The sequence below is a fragment of the Cherax quadricarinatus genome, chromosome 70, assembly GCF_038502225.1.
Source record: "Cherax quadricarinatus isolate ZL_2023a chromosome 70, ASM3850222v1, whole genome shotgun sequence".
Classification (NCBI taxonomy): Eukaryota; Metazoa; Arthropoda; class Malacostraca; order Decapoda; family Parastacidae; genus Cherax; species Cherax quadricarinatus.
This window is the reverse complement of record NC_091361.1, coordinates 20869712-20887942: the sequence shown is the minus strand read 5'-3', so window position 1 is coordinate 20887942 and position 18231 is coordinate 20869712. Positions and strand designations below refer to the sequence as shown.

General features: G+C 39.6%; 1 protein-coding gene across 4 annotated transcripts in view; it reads right to left on the bottom strand.

The window, feature by feature from the left end:
- The window catches only part of LOC128703005 (MBT domain-containing protein 1), a 275010-nt gene that overhangs the window by 221569 nt on the left and 35210 nt on the right, over positions 1-18231 (bottom strand). For all 4 annotated transcript variants that reach the window (XM_070099937.1, XM_070099938.1, XM_070099940.1 and 1 more), the window contains one exon: positions 17006-17099. In XM_070099937.1, coding sequence (XP_069956038.1) covers positions 17006-17099 — 94 coding nt within the window. The remainder of the gene's footprint in view (positions 1-17005; positions 17100-18231) is intronic.

Sequence of the window (18231 nt, the reverse complement as noted above, 5' to 3'; positions counted from 1 at the left end):
AACTTTCGTTTTCTTTTTGGGCCACCCTGCCTTGGTGAGATACAGCAGGTGTGTTAAAAAAAAAAAATGTATGTACATATAAGTATATACACACTTATCTGAATTTTCTTCTACTTTAATACAGTGGAACCTTGACTTAGTGAGTTTAATCTGTTCCTGGAGCTAGCTTGTAACTCAATTTACTCGTATGTCAAATTAATTTTCCTCATTTAAATTAATTGGAAAGCCATTAATTCGTTCCTGCACTCTGTAGAAACAAGAAAAAATACTTGAATATGATGCTATTATCAACTGTATGGCTTATTTATCTATCACAAGTCATCTAATATGACATAATAAACAATATAATTAACACAGAAACATAATATATACTCTACAATGAATAAAATAGGCCATAATACGGTAGAAGAAGCAGCGGCGGAAGCGTCCGCCATTTCCTGTCCAATTTGACTATATAGTATCTTCCCGTGCTCTTACTGTAAGAGAAAACAAGAGTATTTTTGAGGCTAAATGCAGTAGATAACTAGTTTTCTGAGGAAAACACCAAAAATATCATACATAAACACATAAATCATAATACACTACAGAATGTAAAGAAATAACAAACTGTTTATATAAAGTGTGTATGTACTTACACACTGAACATAACTGATACAATTTGTTTTGTTTCATCACTGAACATAACTGATATGGTATCTCCTGTGAGCTGCTTCTCTCTCAACCCTTTGACTGTTTCGGTCGTATATATACGACTTACGCGCCACTGTTTCTGACGTATTTATACGCATAAATTCTCGTAGGTAGTAGGTTGGTAGACAGCAACCACCCAGGGAAGTACTACCGTCCTGCCAGATGACTGTGAAACAGAAACCTTTAACTGTTTTACCTGATGGTAGGATTGCTGATGTCTTTTTCTGTCTCATAAACACGCTAGATAACAGGGATATCTTGCTACTCCTACTTACACTTTGGTCACATTTCACAGACACGCACATGCATATACAGTGGACCCCCGCATACTGTTGGCATCACATAACGTTAAATCCACATAGCGATACATTTTATCGCTAAAATTTTGCCTCGCATAGCGCTAAAAAACTCGCTCAACGCTATTCGTCCGAGACGCGTCTATGTAAGGCCTGAGCCAGCCTCACATGTTCCGCCGGTGGCATTGTTTACAAGCCAGCCTCCGCGGTAACATCCAAGCATACAATCGGAACATTTCGTATTATTACAGCGTTTTTGGTGATTTTATCTGCAAAATAAGTGACCATGGGCCCCAAGAAAGCTTCTAGTGCCAACCCTGTGGTAAAAAGGGTGAGAAATATTATCGAAATACTGTGGTACCATGGTCAACTGCTGATGCTGCTGCTGCTGTAGCACTGTCAGCTGCTGCTGTAGCACTGTCAGCTGCTGCTGCTGCTGCTGTAGCACAGTCGTTGGTGTGGCTTATTGAGAATACCAAGAAACAATTAACCCCAGAGGGTTAGCCACCCAGGATAACCCAAAAAAGTCAGTGTCATCGAAGACTGTCTAACTTATTTCCATTGGGGTCCTTAATCTTGTCTCCCAGGATGCAACCCACTCCAGTCGACTAACACCCAGGTGAACAGGAAAAAACGCATGGAACTAGTGCTCATATTGGTGAATTTAAAGCCAGCAAAGGTTGGTTTGAGAGATTTAAGAATCGTAGTGGCATACACAGTGTGATAAGGCCTGTTCTGGAAGAAAATGCCAAACAGGACCTACAGTACTCAGGAGGAAAAGGCACTCCCAGGACACAGTGTCTCATCAGTCATTGCTGCATCTTCAATAAAGGTGTCATTTATTCTTCATTTAGTAGAGTAGTACATGCACAATATAAATTGTGCATGTACTATTCTACTATTGTGCATGTATCCTTCTCTTTATGTGTAGGAAAATGTATATTTCATGTGGTAAAATTTTTTTTTCATACTTTTGGGTGTCTTGCACGGATTAATTTGATTTCCATTATTTCCTATGGGGAAAATTCATTCGCACAACGATAATTTCGCATAACAATGAGCTCTCAGGAACGGATTAATATCGTTATTACCTGGAGTTTACCTGGAGAGAGTTCCGGGGGTCAACGCCCAAGCGGCCCGGTCTGTGACCAGGCGTGTTAGATAGGAGTGAATGGAGACGAATGGTACTTGGGACCTGACGATCTGTTGGAGTGTGAGCAGGGTAATATTTAGTGAAGGGATTCAGGGAAACCGGTTATTTTCATATAGTCGGACTTGAGTCCTGGAAATGGGAAGTACAATGCCTGCACTTTAAAGGAGGGGTTTGGGATATTGGCAGTTTGGAGGGATATGTTGTGTATCTTTATATGTGTATGCTTCTAGACTGTTGTATTCTGAGCACCTCTGCAAAAACAGTGATAATGTGCGAGTGTGGTGAAAGTGTTGAATGATGATGAAAGTATTTTCTTTTTGGGGATTTTCTTTCTTTTTTGGGTCACCCTGCCTCGGTGGGAGACGGCCGACTTGTTGAAAAAAAAAAAAAAATATATATATATATATATATATATATATATATACATACATATATACATATATATATATATACATATATACAGGTAGTAGGTTGGTAGACAGCAACCACCCAGGGAAGTACTACCGTCCTGCCAGATGACTGTGAAACAAAAACCTGTAACTGTTTTGCATGATGGTAGGATTGCTGGTTTCTTTTTCTGTCTCATAAACACGCTAAGATAACAGGGATATCTTGCTACTCCTACTTACACTTTGGTCACACTTCATAGACACGCACATGCATATATATATATACATACATCTAGGTTTTTCTCCTTTTTCTAAATAGCTCTTGTTCTTTTTTATTTCTTCTATTGTCCATGGGGAAGTGGAAAAGAATCTTTCCTCCGTAAGCCATGCGTGTCGTATGAGGCGACTAAAATGCCGGGAGCAATGGGCTAGTAACCCCTTCTCCTGTATACAATTACTAAAAAAGAGAAGAAGAAAAACTTTATAAAACTGGGTTGCTTAAATGTGCGTGGATGTAGTGCGGATGACAAGAAACAGATGATTGCTGATGTTATGAATGAAAAGAAGTTGGATGTCCTGGCCCTAAGCGAAACAAAGCTGAAGGGGGTAGGAGAGTTTCAGTGGGGGGAAATAAATGGGATTAAATCTGGAGTATCTGAGAGAGTTAGAGCAAAGGAAGGGGTAGCAGTAATGTTAAATGATCAGTTATGGAAGGAGAAAAGAGAATATGAATGTGTAAATTCAAGAATTATGTGGATTAAAGTAAAGGTTGGATGCGAGAAGTGGGTCATAATAAGCGTGTATGCACCTGGAGAAGAGAGGAATGCAGAGGAGAGAGAGAGATTTTGGGAGATGTTAAGTGAATGTATAGGAGCCTTTGAACCAAGTGAGAGAGTAATTGTGGTAGGGGACTTGAATGCTAAAGTAGGAGAAACTTTTAGAGAGGGTGTGGTAGGTAAGTTTGGGGTGCCAGGTGTAAATGATAATGGGAGCCCTTTGATTGAACTTTGTATAGAAAGGGGTTTAGTTATAGGTAATACATATTTTAAGAAAAAGAGGATAAATAAGTATACACGATATGATGTAGGGCGAAATGACAGTAGTTTGTTGGATTATGTATTGGTAGATAAAAGACTGTTGAGTAGACTTCAGGATGTACATGTTTATAGAGGGGCCACAGATATATCAGATCACTTTCTAGTTGTAGCTACACTGAGAGTAAAAGGTAGATGGGATACAAGGAGAATAGAAGCATCAGGGAAGAGAGAGGTAAAGGTTTATAAACTAAAAGAGGAGGCAGTTAGGGTAAGATATAAACAGCTATTGGAGGATAGATGGGCTAATGAGAGCATAGGCAATGGGGTCGAAGAGGTATGGGGTAGGTTTAAAAATGTAGTGTTAGAGTGTTCAGCAGAAGTTTGTGGTTACAGGAAAGTGGGTGCAGGAGGGAAGAGGAGCGATTGGTGGAATGATGATGTAAAGAGAGTAGTAAGGGAGAAAAAGTTAGCATATGAGAAGTTTTTACAAAGTAGAAGTGATGCAAGGAGGGAAGAGTATATGGAGAAAAAGAGAGAAGTTAAGAGAGTGGTGAAGCAATGTAAAAAGAGAGCAAATGAGAGAGTGGGTGAGATGTTATCAACAAATTTTGTTGAAAATAAGAAAAAGTTTTGGAGTGAGATTAACAAGTTAAGAAAGCCTAGAGAACAAATGGATTTGTCAGTTAAAAATAGGAGAGGAGAGTTATTAAATGGAGAGTTAGAGGTATTGGGAAGATGGAAGGAATATTTTGAGGAATTGTTAAATGTTGATAAAGATAGGGAAGCTGTGATTTCGTGTATAGGGCAAGGAGGAAAAACATCTTGTAGGAGCGAGGAAGAGCCAGTTGTGAGTGTGGGGGGAAGTTCATGAGGCAGTAGGTAAAATGAAAGGGGGTAAGGCAGCCGGGATTGATGGGATAAAGATAGAAATGCTAAAAGCAGGTGGGGATATAGTTTTGGAGTGGTTGGTGCAATTATTTAATAAATGTATGGAAGAGGGTAAGGTACCTAGGGATTGGCAGAGAGCATGCATAGTTCCTTTGTATAAAGGCAAAGGGGATAAAAGAGAGTGCAAAAATTATAGGGGGATAAGTCTGTTGAGTGTACCTGGTAAAGTGTATGGTAGAGTTATAATTGAAAGAATTAAGAGTAAGACGGAGAATAGGATAGCAGATGAACAAGGAGGCTTTAGGAAAGGTAGGGGGTGTGTGGACCAGGTGTTTACAGTGAAACATATAAGTGAACAGTATTTAGATAAGGCTAAAGAGGTCTTTGTGGCATTTACGGATTTGGAAAAGGCGTATGACAGGGTGGATAGGGGGGCAATGTGGCAGATGTTGCAAGTGTATGGTGTAGGAGGTAGGTTACTGAAAGCAGTGAAGAGTTTTTACGAGGATAGTGAGGCTCAAGTTAGAGTATGTAGGAAAGAGGGAAATTATTTCCCAGTAAAAGTAGGCCTTAGACAAGGATGTGTGATGTCACCATGGTTGTTTAATATATTTATAGATGGGGTTGTAAGAGAAGTAAATGCGAGGGTCTTGGCAAGAGGCGTGGAGTTAAAAGATAAAGAATCACACATAAAGTGGGAGTTGTCACAGTTGCTCTTTGGTGATGACACTATGCTCTTGGGAGATTCTGAAGAGAAGTTGCAGAGATTGGTGGATGAATTTGGTAGGGTGTGCAAAAGAAGAAAATTAAAAGTGAATACAGGAAAGAGTAAGGTTATGAGGATAACAAAAAGATTAGGTGATGAAAGATTGGATATCAGATTGGAGGGAGAGAGTATGGAGGAGGTGAATGTATTCAGATATTTGGGAGTGGACGTGTCAGTGGATGGGTCTATGAAAGATGAGGTGAAACATAGAATTGATGAGTGGAAAAGGGTGAGTGGTGCACTTAGGAGTCTGTGGAGACAAAGAACTTTGTCCTTGGAGGCAAAGAGGGGAATGTATGAGAGTATAGTTTTACCAACGCTCTTATATGGGTGTGAAGCATGGGTGATGAATGTTGCAGCGAGGAGAAGGCTGGAGGCAGTGGAGATGTCCTGTCTGAGGGCAATGTGTGGTGTGAATATAATGCAGAGAATTAGTAGTTTGGAAGTTAGGAGGAGGTGCGGGATTACCAAAACTGTTGTCCAGAGGGCTGAGGAAGGGTTGTTGAGGTGGTTTGGACATGTAGAGAGAATGGAGCGAAACAGAGTGATTTCAAGAGTGTATCAGTCTGTAGTGGAAGGAAGGCGGGGTAGGGGTCGGCCTAGGAAAGGTTGGAGAGAGGGGGTAAAGGAGGTTTTGTGTGCGAGGGGCTTGGACTTCCAGCAGGCATGCGTGAGCGTGTTTGATAGGAATGAATGGAAACAAATGGTTTTTAATACTTGACATGCTGTTGGAGTGTGAGCAAAGTAACATTTATGAAGAGGGTTCAGGGAAACTGGCAGGCCGGACTTGAGTCCTGGAGATGGGAAGTACAGTGCCTGCACTCTGAAGGAGGGGTGTTAATGTTGCAGTTTAAACTGTAGTGTAAAGCACCCTTCTGGCAAGACAGTGATGGAGTGAATGATGGTGAAAGTTTTCCTTTTTCGGGCCACCCTGCCTTGGTGGGAATCGGCCAGTGTGATAATAATAAATCTGGAGTATCAGAGCTAAGGAAGGGGTAGCAATAATGTTGAAGGATCAGTTATGTAAGGAGAAAAGAGAATATGAATGTGTAAATTCAAGGATTATGTGGATTAGAGTAAAGGTTGGATGCGAAAAGTGGGTCATAATAAGCGTGTATGCGCCTGGAGAAGAGAAGAATATAGAGGAGAGAAAGAGATTTTGGGAGATGTTAAGTGAATGTATAGGAACCTTTGAACCAAGTGAGAGAGTAATTGTGGTAGGGGACCTGAATGCTAAAGCAGGAGAAACTTTTAGAGAGGGTGTGTTAGGTAAGCTTGGGGTGCCAGGTGTAAATGATAATGGGAGCCCTTTGATTGAACTTTGTATAGAAAGGGGTTTAGTTATAGGTAATACATATTTTAAGAAAAAGAGGATAAATAAGTATACAAGATATGATGTAGGGCAAAATGACAGTAGTTTGTTGGATTATATATTGGTAGAAGAGAGGGAGACTACTTCCCAGTAAAAATAGGTCTTAGACAGGGATGTGTAATGTCACCATGGTTGTTTAATATATTTATAGATGGGGTTGCAAAAGAAGTAAATGCTAGGGTGTTCGGGAGAGGGGTGGGATTAAATTATGGGGAATCAAATTAAAAATGGGAATTGACACAGTTACTTTTTGCTGATGATACTGTGCTTATGGGAGATTCTAAAGAAAAACTGCAAAGGTTAGTGGATGAGTTTGAGAATGTGTGTAAAGGTAGAAAGTTGAAAGTGAACATAGAAGAGAGTAAGGTGATGAGGGTATCAAATGATTTAGATAAAGAAAAATTGGATATCAAATTGGGGAGGAGGAGTATGGAAGAAGTGAATGTTTTCAGATACTTGGGAGTTGACGTGTCGGCGGATGGATTTATGAAGGATGAGGTTAATCATAGAATTGATGAGGGAAAAAAGGCGAGTGGTCCGTTGAGGTATATGTGGAGTCAAAAAACGTTATCTATGGAGGCAAAGAAGGGAATGTATGAAAGTATAGTAGTATCAACACTCTTATATGGATGTGAAGCTTGGGTGGTAAATGCAGCAGCAAGGAGACGGTTGGAGGCAGTGGAGATGTCCTGTCTAAGGGAAATGTGTGGTGTAAATATTATGCAGAAAATTCGGAGTGTGGAAATTAGGAAAAGGTGTGGAGTTAATAAAAGTATTAGTCAGAGGGCAGAAGAGGGGTTGTTGAGGTGGTTTGGTCATTTAGAGAGAATGGATCAAAGTAGAATGACATGGAAAGCATATAAATCTATAGGGGAAGGAAGGAGGGGTAGGGGTCGTCCTCGAAAGGGTTGGAAAGAGGGGGTAAAGGAGGTTTTGTGGGCGAGGGGCTTGGACTTCCAGCAAGCGTGCATGAGCGTGTTAGATAGGAGTGAATGGAGTCGAATGATACTTGGGGCCTGACGATCTGTTGGAGTGTGAGCAGGGTAATATTTAGTGAAGGTAGTAGGTTGGTAGACAGCAACCACCCAGGGAGGTACTACCGTCCTGCCAAGTGAGTGTAAAACGAAGCCTGTGATTGTTTTACATGATGGTAGGATTGCTGATGTCTTTTGTCTGTCTCATAAATATGCAAGATTACAGGCATGTCTTGCTACTTCTACTTACACTTAGGTCACACTACACATACATGTACACATTTATTTATACACACTCATCTGAGTTTTCTTTGATTTTATCTTAATAGTTCTTGGTCTTATTAATTTTCCTTTTATATCCATGGGGAAGTGGAATAAGAATCTTTCCTCCGTAAGCCATGCGTGTTGTAAAAGTCAACTAAAATGCCGGGAACAATGGGCTAGTAACCCCTTTTCCTGTAAAGATTACTAAAAAGAATAAGAAGAAGAAAATTGTCAAAGTGGGAAGTCTGAATGTGCGTGGATGTTGTGCAGATGATAAGAAAGAGATGATTGTGGATGTTATGAATGAGAAGAAGCTGGATGTCCTGGCTTTAAGTGAAACAAAGCTGAAGGGGGTGGGAGAGTTTCAGTGGAGAGGAATAAATGGGATTAGGTCAGGGGTTTCAAATAGAGTTAGAGCTAAAGAAGGAGTAGCAATAATGTTGAAGGATAAGCTATGGCAGGAAAAGAGGGACTATAAATGTATTAATTCAAGGATTATGTGGAGTAAAATAAAGATTGGATGTGAAAAGTGGGTTATAATAAGCGTGTATGCACCTGGAGAAGAGAGAAGTGTAGAGGAGAGAGAGAGATTTTGGGAAATGTTGAGTGAATGCGTGGGGAGTTTTGAATCAAGTGTGAGAGTAATGGTGGTTGGGGATTTTAATGCTAAAGTGGGTAAAAATGTTATGGAGGGAGTAGTAGGTAAATTTGGGGTGCCAGGGGTAAATGTAAATGGGGAGCCTTTAATTGAGCTATGTGTAGAAAGAAATTTGGTAATAAGTAATACATATTTTATGAAAAAGAGGATAAATAAATATACAAGGTATGATGTAGCACGTAATGAAAGTAGTTTATTAGATTATGTATTGGTGGATAAAAGGTTGATGGGTAGGCTCCAGGATGTACATGTTTATAGAGGGGCAACTGATATATCGGATCATTATTTAGTTGTAGCTACAGTTAGAGTAAGAGGTAGATGGGAAAAGAGGAAGGTGGCAACAACAAGTAAGAGGGAAGTGAAAGTGTATAAACTAAGGGAGGAGGAAGTTCGGGTGAGATATAAGCGACTATTGGCAGAAAGGTGGGCTAGTGCAAAGATGAGTAGTGGGGGGGTTGAAGAGGGTTGGAATAGTTTTAAAAATGCAGTATTAGAATGTGGGGCAGAAGTTTGTGGTTATAGGAGGGTGGGGGCAGGAGGAAAGAGGAGTGATTGGTGGAATGATGAAGTAAAGGGTGTGATAAAAGAGAAAAAGGTAGCTTATGAGAGGTTTTTACAAAGCAGAAGTGTTATAAGAAGAGCAGAGTATATGGAGAGTAAAAGAAAGGTAAAGAGAGTGGTGAGAGAGTGCAAAAGGAGAGCAGATGATAGAGTGGGAGAGGCACTGTCAAGAAATTTTAATGAAAATAAGAAAAAATTTTGGAGTGAGTTAAACAAGTTAAGAAAGCCTAGGGAAAATATGGATTTGTCAGTTAAAAACAGAGTAGGGGAGTTAGTAGATGGGGAGATGGAGGTATTGGGTAGATGGCGAGAATATTTTGAGGAACTTTTAAATGTTAAGGAAGAAACAGAGGCAGTAATTTCATGCACTGGTCAGGGAGGTATACCATCTTTTAGGAGTGAAGAAGAGCAGAATGTAAGTGTGGGGGAGGTACGTGAGGCATTACGTAAAATGAAAGGGGGTAAAGCAGCTGGAACTGATGGGATCATGACAGAAATGTTAAAAGCAGGGGGGGATATAGTGTTGGAGTGGTTGGTACTTTTGTTTAATAAATGTATGAAAGAGGGGAAGGTACCTAGGGATTGGCAGAGAGCATGTATAGTCCCTTTATATAAAGGGAAAGGGGACAAAAGAGACTGTAAAAATTATAGAGGAATAAGCTTACTGAGTATACCAGGAAAAGTGTACGGTAGGGTTATAATTGAAAGAATTAGAGGTAAGACAGAATGTAGGATTGCGGATGAGCAAGGAGGTTTTAGAGTGGGTAGGGGATGTGTAGATCAGGTGTTTACATTGAAGCATATATGTGAACAGTATTTAGATAAAGATAGGGAAGTTTTTATTGCATTTATGGATTTAGAAAAGGCATATGATAGAGTGGATAGAGGAGCAATGTGGCAGATGTTGCAAGTATATGGAATAGGTGGTAAGTTATTAAATGCTGTAAAGAGTTTTTATGAGGATAGTGAGGCTCAGGTTAGGGTGTGTAGAAGAGAGGGAGACTACTTCCCGGTAAAAGTAGGTCTTAGACAGGGATGTGTAATGTCACCATGGTTGTTTAATATATTTATAGATGGGGTTGTAAAGGAAGTAAATGCTAGGGTGTTTGGGAGAGGGGTGGGATTAAATTATGGGGAATCAAATTCAAAATGGGAATTGACACAGTTACTTTTTGCTGATGATACTGTGCTTATGGGAGATTCTAAAGAAAAATTGCAAAGGTTAGTGGATGAGTTTGGGAATGTGTGTAAAGGTAGAAAGTTGAAAGTGAACATAGAAAAGAGTAAGGTGATGAGGGTGTCAAATGATTTAGATAAAGAAAAATTGGATATCAAATTGGGGAGGAGGAGTATGGAAGAAGTGAATGTTTTCAGATACTTGGGAGTTGACGTGTCGGCGGATGGATTTATGAAGGATGAGGTTAATCATAGAATTGATGAGGGAAAAAAGGTGAGTGGTGCGTTGAGGTATATGTGGAGTCAAAAAACGTTATCTATGGAGGCAAAGAAGGGAATGTATGAAAGTATAGTAGTACCAACACTCTTATATGGGTGTGAAGCTTGGGTGGTAAATGCAGCAGCGAGGAGACGGTTGGAGGCAGCGGAGATGTCCTGTTTAAGGGCAATGTGTGGTGTAAATATTATGCAGAAAATTCGGAGTGTGGAAATTAGGAGAAGGTGTGGAGTTAATAAAAGTATTAGTCAGAGGGCAGAAGAGGGGTTGTTGAGGTGGTTTGGTCATTTAGAGAGAATGGATCACAGTAGAATGACATGGAAAGCATATAAATCTATAGGGGAAGGAAGGCGGGGTAGGGGTCGTCCTCGAAAGGGTTGGAGAGAGGGGGTAAAGGAGGTTTTGTGGGTAAGGGGCTTGGACTTCCAGCAAGCGTGCGTGAGCGTGTTAGATAGGAGTGAATGGAGACGAATGGTACTTGGGACCTGACGATCTGTTGGAGTGTGAGCAGGGTAATATTTAGTGAAGGGATTCAGGGAAACCGGTTATTTTCATATAGTCGGACTTGAGTCCTGGAAATGGGAAGTACAATGCCTGCACTTTAAAGGAGGGGTTTGGGATATTGGCAGTTTGGAGGGATATGTTGTGTATCTTTATATGTTTATGCTTCTAGACTGTTGTATTCTGAGCACCTCTGCAAAAACAGTGATAATGTGCGAGTGTGGTGAAAGTGTTGATTGATGATGAAAGTATTTTCTTTTTGGGGATTTTCTTTCTTTTTTGGGTCACCCTGCCTCGGTGGGAGACGGCCGACTTGTTGATTCAGGGAAACCGGTTATTTTCATATAGTCGGACTTGAGTCCTGGAAATGGGAAGTACAATGCCTGCACTTTAAAGGAGGGGTTTGGGATATTGGCAGTTTGGAGGGATATGTTGTGTATCTTTATACGTATATGCGTCTAAACTGTTGTATTCTGAGCACCTCTGCAAAAACAGTGATAATGTGTGAGTGTGGTGAAAGTGTTGAATGATGATGAAAGTATTTTCTTTTTGGGGATTTTCTTTCTTTTTTGGGTCACCCTGCCTCGGTGGGAGACGGCCAACTTGTTGGAAAAAAAAAAAAAAAAGATAGAAGACTGTTGAGTAGACTTCAGGATGTACATGTTTATAGAGGGGCCACAGATATATCAGATCACTTTTTAGTTGTAGCTACACTGAGAGTAAAAGGTAGATGGGATACAAGGAGAATAGAAGCATCAGGGAAGAGAGAGGTGAAGGTTTATAAACTAAAAGAGGAGGCAGTTAGGGAAAGATATAAACAGCTATTGGAGGATAGACGGGCTAATGAGAGCATAGGCAATGGGGTCGAAGAAGTATGGAGTAGGTTTAAAAATGTAGCGTTAGAGTGTTCAGCAGAAGTTTGTGGTTACAGGAAAGTGGGTGTGGGAGGGAAGAGGAGCGATTGATGTAATGATGATGTAAAGAGAGTAGTAAGGGAGAAAAAGTTAGCATATGAGAAGTTTTCACAAAGTAGAAGTGATGCAAGGAGGGTAGAGTATATGGAGAAAAAGAGAGATGTTAAAAAAGTGGTGAACCAATGTAAAAAGAGAGCAAATGAGAGAGTGGGTGAGATGTTATCAACAAATTTTGTTGAAAATAAGAAAAAGTTTTGGAATGAGATTAAAAAGTTAAGGAAGCCTAGATAACAAATGGATTTGTCAGTTAAAAATGGGAGAGGAAAGTTATTAAATGGAGTTAGAGGTATTGGGAAGATGGAGGGAATATTTTGAGGAACTGTTAAATGTTGAAGAAGAGAAGGGAAGCTGTGATTTCGTGTATAGGGCAAGGAGGAATAACATCTTGTAGGAGTGAGGAAGAGCCAGTTGTGAGTGTGGGGGAAGTTTGTGAGACAGTAGGTAAAATGAAAGGGGGTATAGCAGCTGAGATTGATGGGATAAAGATAGAAATGTTAAAAGCAGGTGGGGATACAGTTTCTGAGTGGTTGGTGCTATTATTTAATAAATGTATGGAAGAGGGTAAGGTACCTAGGGATTGGCAGAAAGCATGCATAGTTCCTTTGTATAAAGGCCAAGGGGACAAAAGAGAGTGCAAAATTTATAGGGGGATAAGTCTGTTGAGTCTAGGTAGTAGGTTGGTAGACAGCAACTTCCCAGGGAGGTACTACCGTCCTGTCAAGTGAGTGTAAAATGGAAGCCTGTAATTGTTTTACATGATGGTAAGATTGCTGGTGTCTTTTTTTTTCTGTCTCATACACATGCAAGATTTCAGGTACGTCTTGCTACTTCTACTTACACTTAGGTCACACTACACATACATGTACAAGCATATATATACACACACCCCTCCTGAGTTTTCTGCTATTTTCTTTCTAGTTCTTGTTCTTGTTTATTTCCTATCTCCATGGGGAAGTGGAACAGAATTCTTCCTCCGTAAGCCATGCGTGTTGTAAGATGTTGTAAAATGCCGGGAGCAAGGTGCTAGTAACCCCTTCTCCTGTATAAATTACTAAATTTGAAGAGAGAAACTTTTGTTTTTCTTTTTGGGCCACCCTGCCTCGGTGGGATACGGCCGGTTTGTTGAAAGAAGAAATATATGATTCAATGTAAACACTTGATCTACACACCCCCTACCTACTCTAAAACCTCCTTGCTCATCCGCAATTCTACATTCTGTCTTACCTCTAATTCTTTCAATAATAACCCTACCATACACTTTTCCTGGTATACTCAGTAAACTTATTCCTCTATAATTTTTACAATCTCTTTTGTCCCCCTTCCCTTTATATAAAGGGACTATACACACTCTCCATCAATCCCCAGGTATCTTCCCCTGTTTCATACATTTCTTAAACAAAAATACCAACCACTCCAACACTATGCCCCCCCCCCCCCTGCTTTTAACATTTCTGTCATGATCCCGTCAGTTCCAGCTGCTTTACCCCCTTTCATTCTACGTAATGCCTCACGTACCTCCCCCCCACTCACATCCTGCTCTTCTTCACTCCTAAAAGATGGTATACCTCCCTGGCCAGTGCATGAAATTACTGCCTCCCTTTCTTCGTCGACATTTAAAAGTTCCTCAAAATATTCTCGCCATCTACTCAACACATCCATCTCCCCCATCTACTAACTCCCCTACTCTGTTTTTAACTGACAAATTCATTCGTTCCCTAAGCTTTCTTAACTTGTTTAACTCACTCCGTAAGTATCGATGGTAAAATTTTTTCGTTTAGCCTATAATATTTAAAAAAAAAAAAATCTTTCGACCTTGAGAACAAGTCTGGGAGAGGGCCTGTAGACCCTGAAAGCGTTAAATATCATCGTACATATATTACGTGTCAGTGGGGTGGGACGGCTTCCCTGGCTGGCTGCCCATACTTCCCAAACCTGACTTCCTACAAATAAAACTCACCTCTCACCCTACATTAACCCTTTCAGGGTCCAAGGCCCAAATCTGGAGTCACACACCAGTGTCCAAGAATTTTCAAAAAAAAAATTTGTTATTTTTTCTTATGAAATCGTAGAGAGTCTTTTTGTGAAGGTAATAAAACAAAAAGTACGAAATTTGGTGGAAAATTGACGAAATTATGCTCTCGCGAATTTTGATGTGTCAGCGATATTTACGAATCGGCGATTTTGCTGACTTTGACTCCCATTTTAGGCCAATTACATTATTACAATCAACCAAATTCTTAGCTATTTCACTAGTATTACTTCTATTCTATCGATTGAGCACAAGAAATCGCCAAGTCAACTGTTTCAACTACAAAATAAAGTGATCGGAAATTGTTAATTTGGCCAATTTAACACAAAGTTCAAAATATTCCAATTTCAAAATAGGGTCCAGAATAAACAATGTAGGTATTCTTGTCACTAAACTAACATTTCCTCTGTTCATTAGTTATGTTTTGAGGCTTTACAAATAAATTCCATTTTGATTTTTTATTCACATAATGAATTTTTATTCACACCAAAAAATAGAAGATTTACTGTTATGCAATATTGTAATAATTGTATAAATATCATCACCATATTTGTGAATGTATATTAGACCCACCAGCTGACGTGTATTAGACGTGTGAGGTCGTTTGTTTACTCTTGAATATCGGCAAAAATTTAACATTTCCGCTACTTTGAGCTCAGTTTCAAGCCATTTCCAGTGCTAAAACCAATCAAAATCATCTCTATTTCTGTAATATGTCTTCCATTCTATCAAATGAGACCAAGAAATCGCAAATACAACTATAAAAAACATACGAAAAAACACTGCAAAGTTGCTGTTTTAATCGAAAAATCATGATTTAAGTTTTATTCTCTCATTATACACAGTGTGCTGCAGGATCTGTTTTATGTGGTGCACACATACCACATAGATGTATTCTCTCATATCTAGGCCCAAATGTACCACTCACAGTTTATCAGAGTGAGCTGAGCTCATGGCGTAGATCTACGGTTTGGACACTCACCGTAAAGCCGTAGATCTACGGGACGGGCCCTGAAAGGGTTAAGACTATAAATATTTTAAGGTAATTACCCTGCCTCGGTGGGAAACGGCCAACTTGTTGAAAAAAAAAAATTACTGAATGTACTGTACATATATTTTATCGCTCTGGGGAGCTTTAATTAAATGTAGTACAGTGGACCCTCGACTAACGCTATTAATCCGTTCCTGAGAGCTCATCGTTAGTCAGAATAATCGTTAGTCAAGTTAATTTTCCCCATAAGAAATAATGGAAATCAAATTAATCCGTGCAAGACACCCAAAAGTATTGAAAAAAAAAATTTTAACACATGAAATATTAATTTTAATACACACAAACTGAAGAAGACATGCACAGTTACATGACACTTACCTTTATTGAAGATCTGGTGATGATTGATGGGATGGGAAGAGGGGAATGTGTTGATGGTCTTAGTGTTTAGAAGGGGAATCCCCTTCCATTAGGACTTGAGGTGGCAAGTCCTTTTTCGGGGTTACTTCCCTTCTTCTTTTAATGCCACTAGGACCAGCTTGAGAGTCACTGGACCTCTGTCGCACAACATATCTGCCCATAGAGGCCTGTACCTCCCGTTCCTTTATGACATTCCTAAAGTGTTTCACAACATTGTCAGTGTCACCATTAAACACTTGTTCAGGTTTCAGTCCTTCACTACGTACTCCTTGAATTCCTGCACATATTTTTCAGCTGCTTTTTGGTCCAAACTGGCAGCCTCACCATGCCTTATCACACTATGTATGCCACTACGATTCTTAAATGTCTCAAACCAACCTTTGCTGGCCTTAAATTCACTCACATCACCACTAGATGCTGGCATTTTTCTAATTAAATCTTCATGCAACTTCCTAGCCTTTTCACATATGATCGCTTGAGAGATGCTATCTCCTGCTATCTGTTTTTCGTTTATCCATACCAATAACAGTCTCTCAACATCTTCTATCACTTGCGATCTCAGTTTTGAAAACACAGTTGCACCTTTGGCAAGAACAGCTTCCTTGATTGCCGTTTTCTTGGCCACAATAGTAGCAATGGTTGATTGAGGTTTCGTGTACAGCCTGGCCAGCTCGGAGACATGCACTCCACTTTCATACTTAGCAATGAAATTTTTCTTCATAGCCATAGTAATTCTCACCCTTTTTGCTGTAGGGTTGGCACTAGAAGCTTTCTTGGGGCTCATGGTGACTTATTTTGCAGGTGCAATCACTAAAAAGGCTGTGATAATATGAAATGTTCCGATTGTATGCTTGGAAGCGACCGCAGTGGCTGGCTGGCTTGTAAACACTGGCCAGAAATGGACGCGTCTCAGACGGAACGAATAGCGTTGGTCGAGTTTTTTAGTGCTAATCGAGGCAAAATTTTTGCGATAAAATGTATCGCTAGTGAGATTTATCGTTAATCGATGCCATCGCTGGTCGAGGGTCCACTGTATATTACATGTATTAATTGTATCAACGTGGAGACAACTTGTACACAATGTACACAAAATAACCATCTATAATATGACTTACTCCCAGGTAGTAGGTTGGTAGATAGCAACAACCCAGGGAGGTACTACCATCCTGCCAAATGAGTGTAAAACAGAAGCCTGTAATTGTTTCGCACGATGGCAGGATTGCTGGTCTTTTTTTCTGTCTCGTAAACATGCAAGATTTCAGGTACATCCTGCTACTTGTACTTACACTTAGGTCACACTACACATGCATGTACAAGCATATATAGTATACACACACACACCCGTCTGGGGTTTCTTCTATTTTCTTACTAGTTCTTGTTCTTGTTAATTACCACTTATCTCCATGGGGAAGTGGAACAGAAGTCTTCCTCTGTAAGCCATGCTTGTCATAAGAGGTGACTAACATGCTGGGAGCAAGTGGCTAGTAACTCCTTCTCCTGTATACATCACTAAAGTTAAAAAGATTCTTTTTGGGCCACCCTGCCTAGGTGAAACACGGCCGGTTTGTTGAAAGAAGAAGAATATGACTTACCCATTCCTTCTCGCATGATGGGTATGGCACTGAGATCAGTGTCCTTTTGGTAAGCAATTGGAGTCTTGAGTTTCAATGCTGGATGATGATGAACCTTAAAAAAAATTTATTACAGAATTAAGACTACCATTAAAAAATATATATAAAAAAAGGCCCAAAAATATTTAAAATTTAAACAGCAGTGAGATGAGTGGATACAATAGTTTTTCATTATTACAGAAAGCATGTCAGTTTGATATATCTTAACCCTTTCAGGGTCCAGAAGCCAAATTTCAGAGTGTGCACCAGGGTCCAAGAATTTTCAAAAATAATTTTGTTATTTTTTCTTATGAAATGGTCGAGATTCTTTTTCTGAAGGTAATAAAACAAAAAGTATGAAATTTGATGGAAAATTGACAAAAATTATGCTCTTGCGAATTTTGATGTGTAGGCGATATTTACGCATCGGCGATTTTGCCGACTTTGACTCCCATTTCAGGGCAATTACAGTATTCCAGTCAACCAAATTCTTAGCTATTTTACTAGTATTACTTCTATTCTATCGACTGAGCACAAGAAATCGCCAAGTCAACTGTTTCAACAACAAAATAAAGTGACTGGAAATTGGTAATTTGGCCAATTTAATGCAAAGTTCAAAATATTCCAGTTTCAAAATAGGGTCCAGAATAAACAATATTGGCATTCCTGGCACTAAACTAACATTTCCTCTGTTCATTAGGTACGTTTTCAGGCTTTACAAATGAATTCCATTTTGATTTAATTTTATTCATATGAATTTTTATTCAAATCAAAAAATAGAAGATTTACTGTTATGCAATACTGTAATAATTGTATAAATAATATCACCACATTTGTGAATGTATATTAGACCCACCAGCTGTCATGTATTTGACTTGTGAGGTCATTTGTTTACTCTTGAACATCGGCAAAAATTTAACATTTCTGCTACTTTGAGCTCAGTTTCAAGCCATTTCCAGTACTAAAACCAATCAAAATCATCTCTATTTCTGTAGTATATCTTCCATTCTATCAAATGAGACCAAGAAATTGCAAATACAGTGGACCCCCCGCATAACGATTACCTCCGAATGTGACCAATTATGTAAGTGTATTTATGTAAGTGCGTTTGTACGTGTATGTTTGGGGGTCTGAAATGGACTAATCTACTTCACAATATTTCTTATGGGAACAAATTCGGTCAGTACTGGCACCTGAACATACTTCTG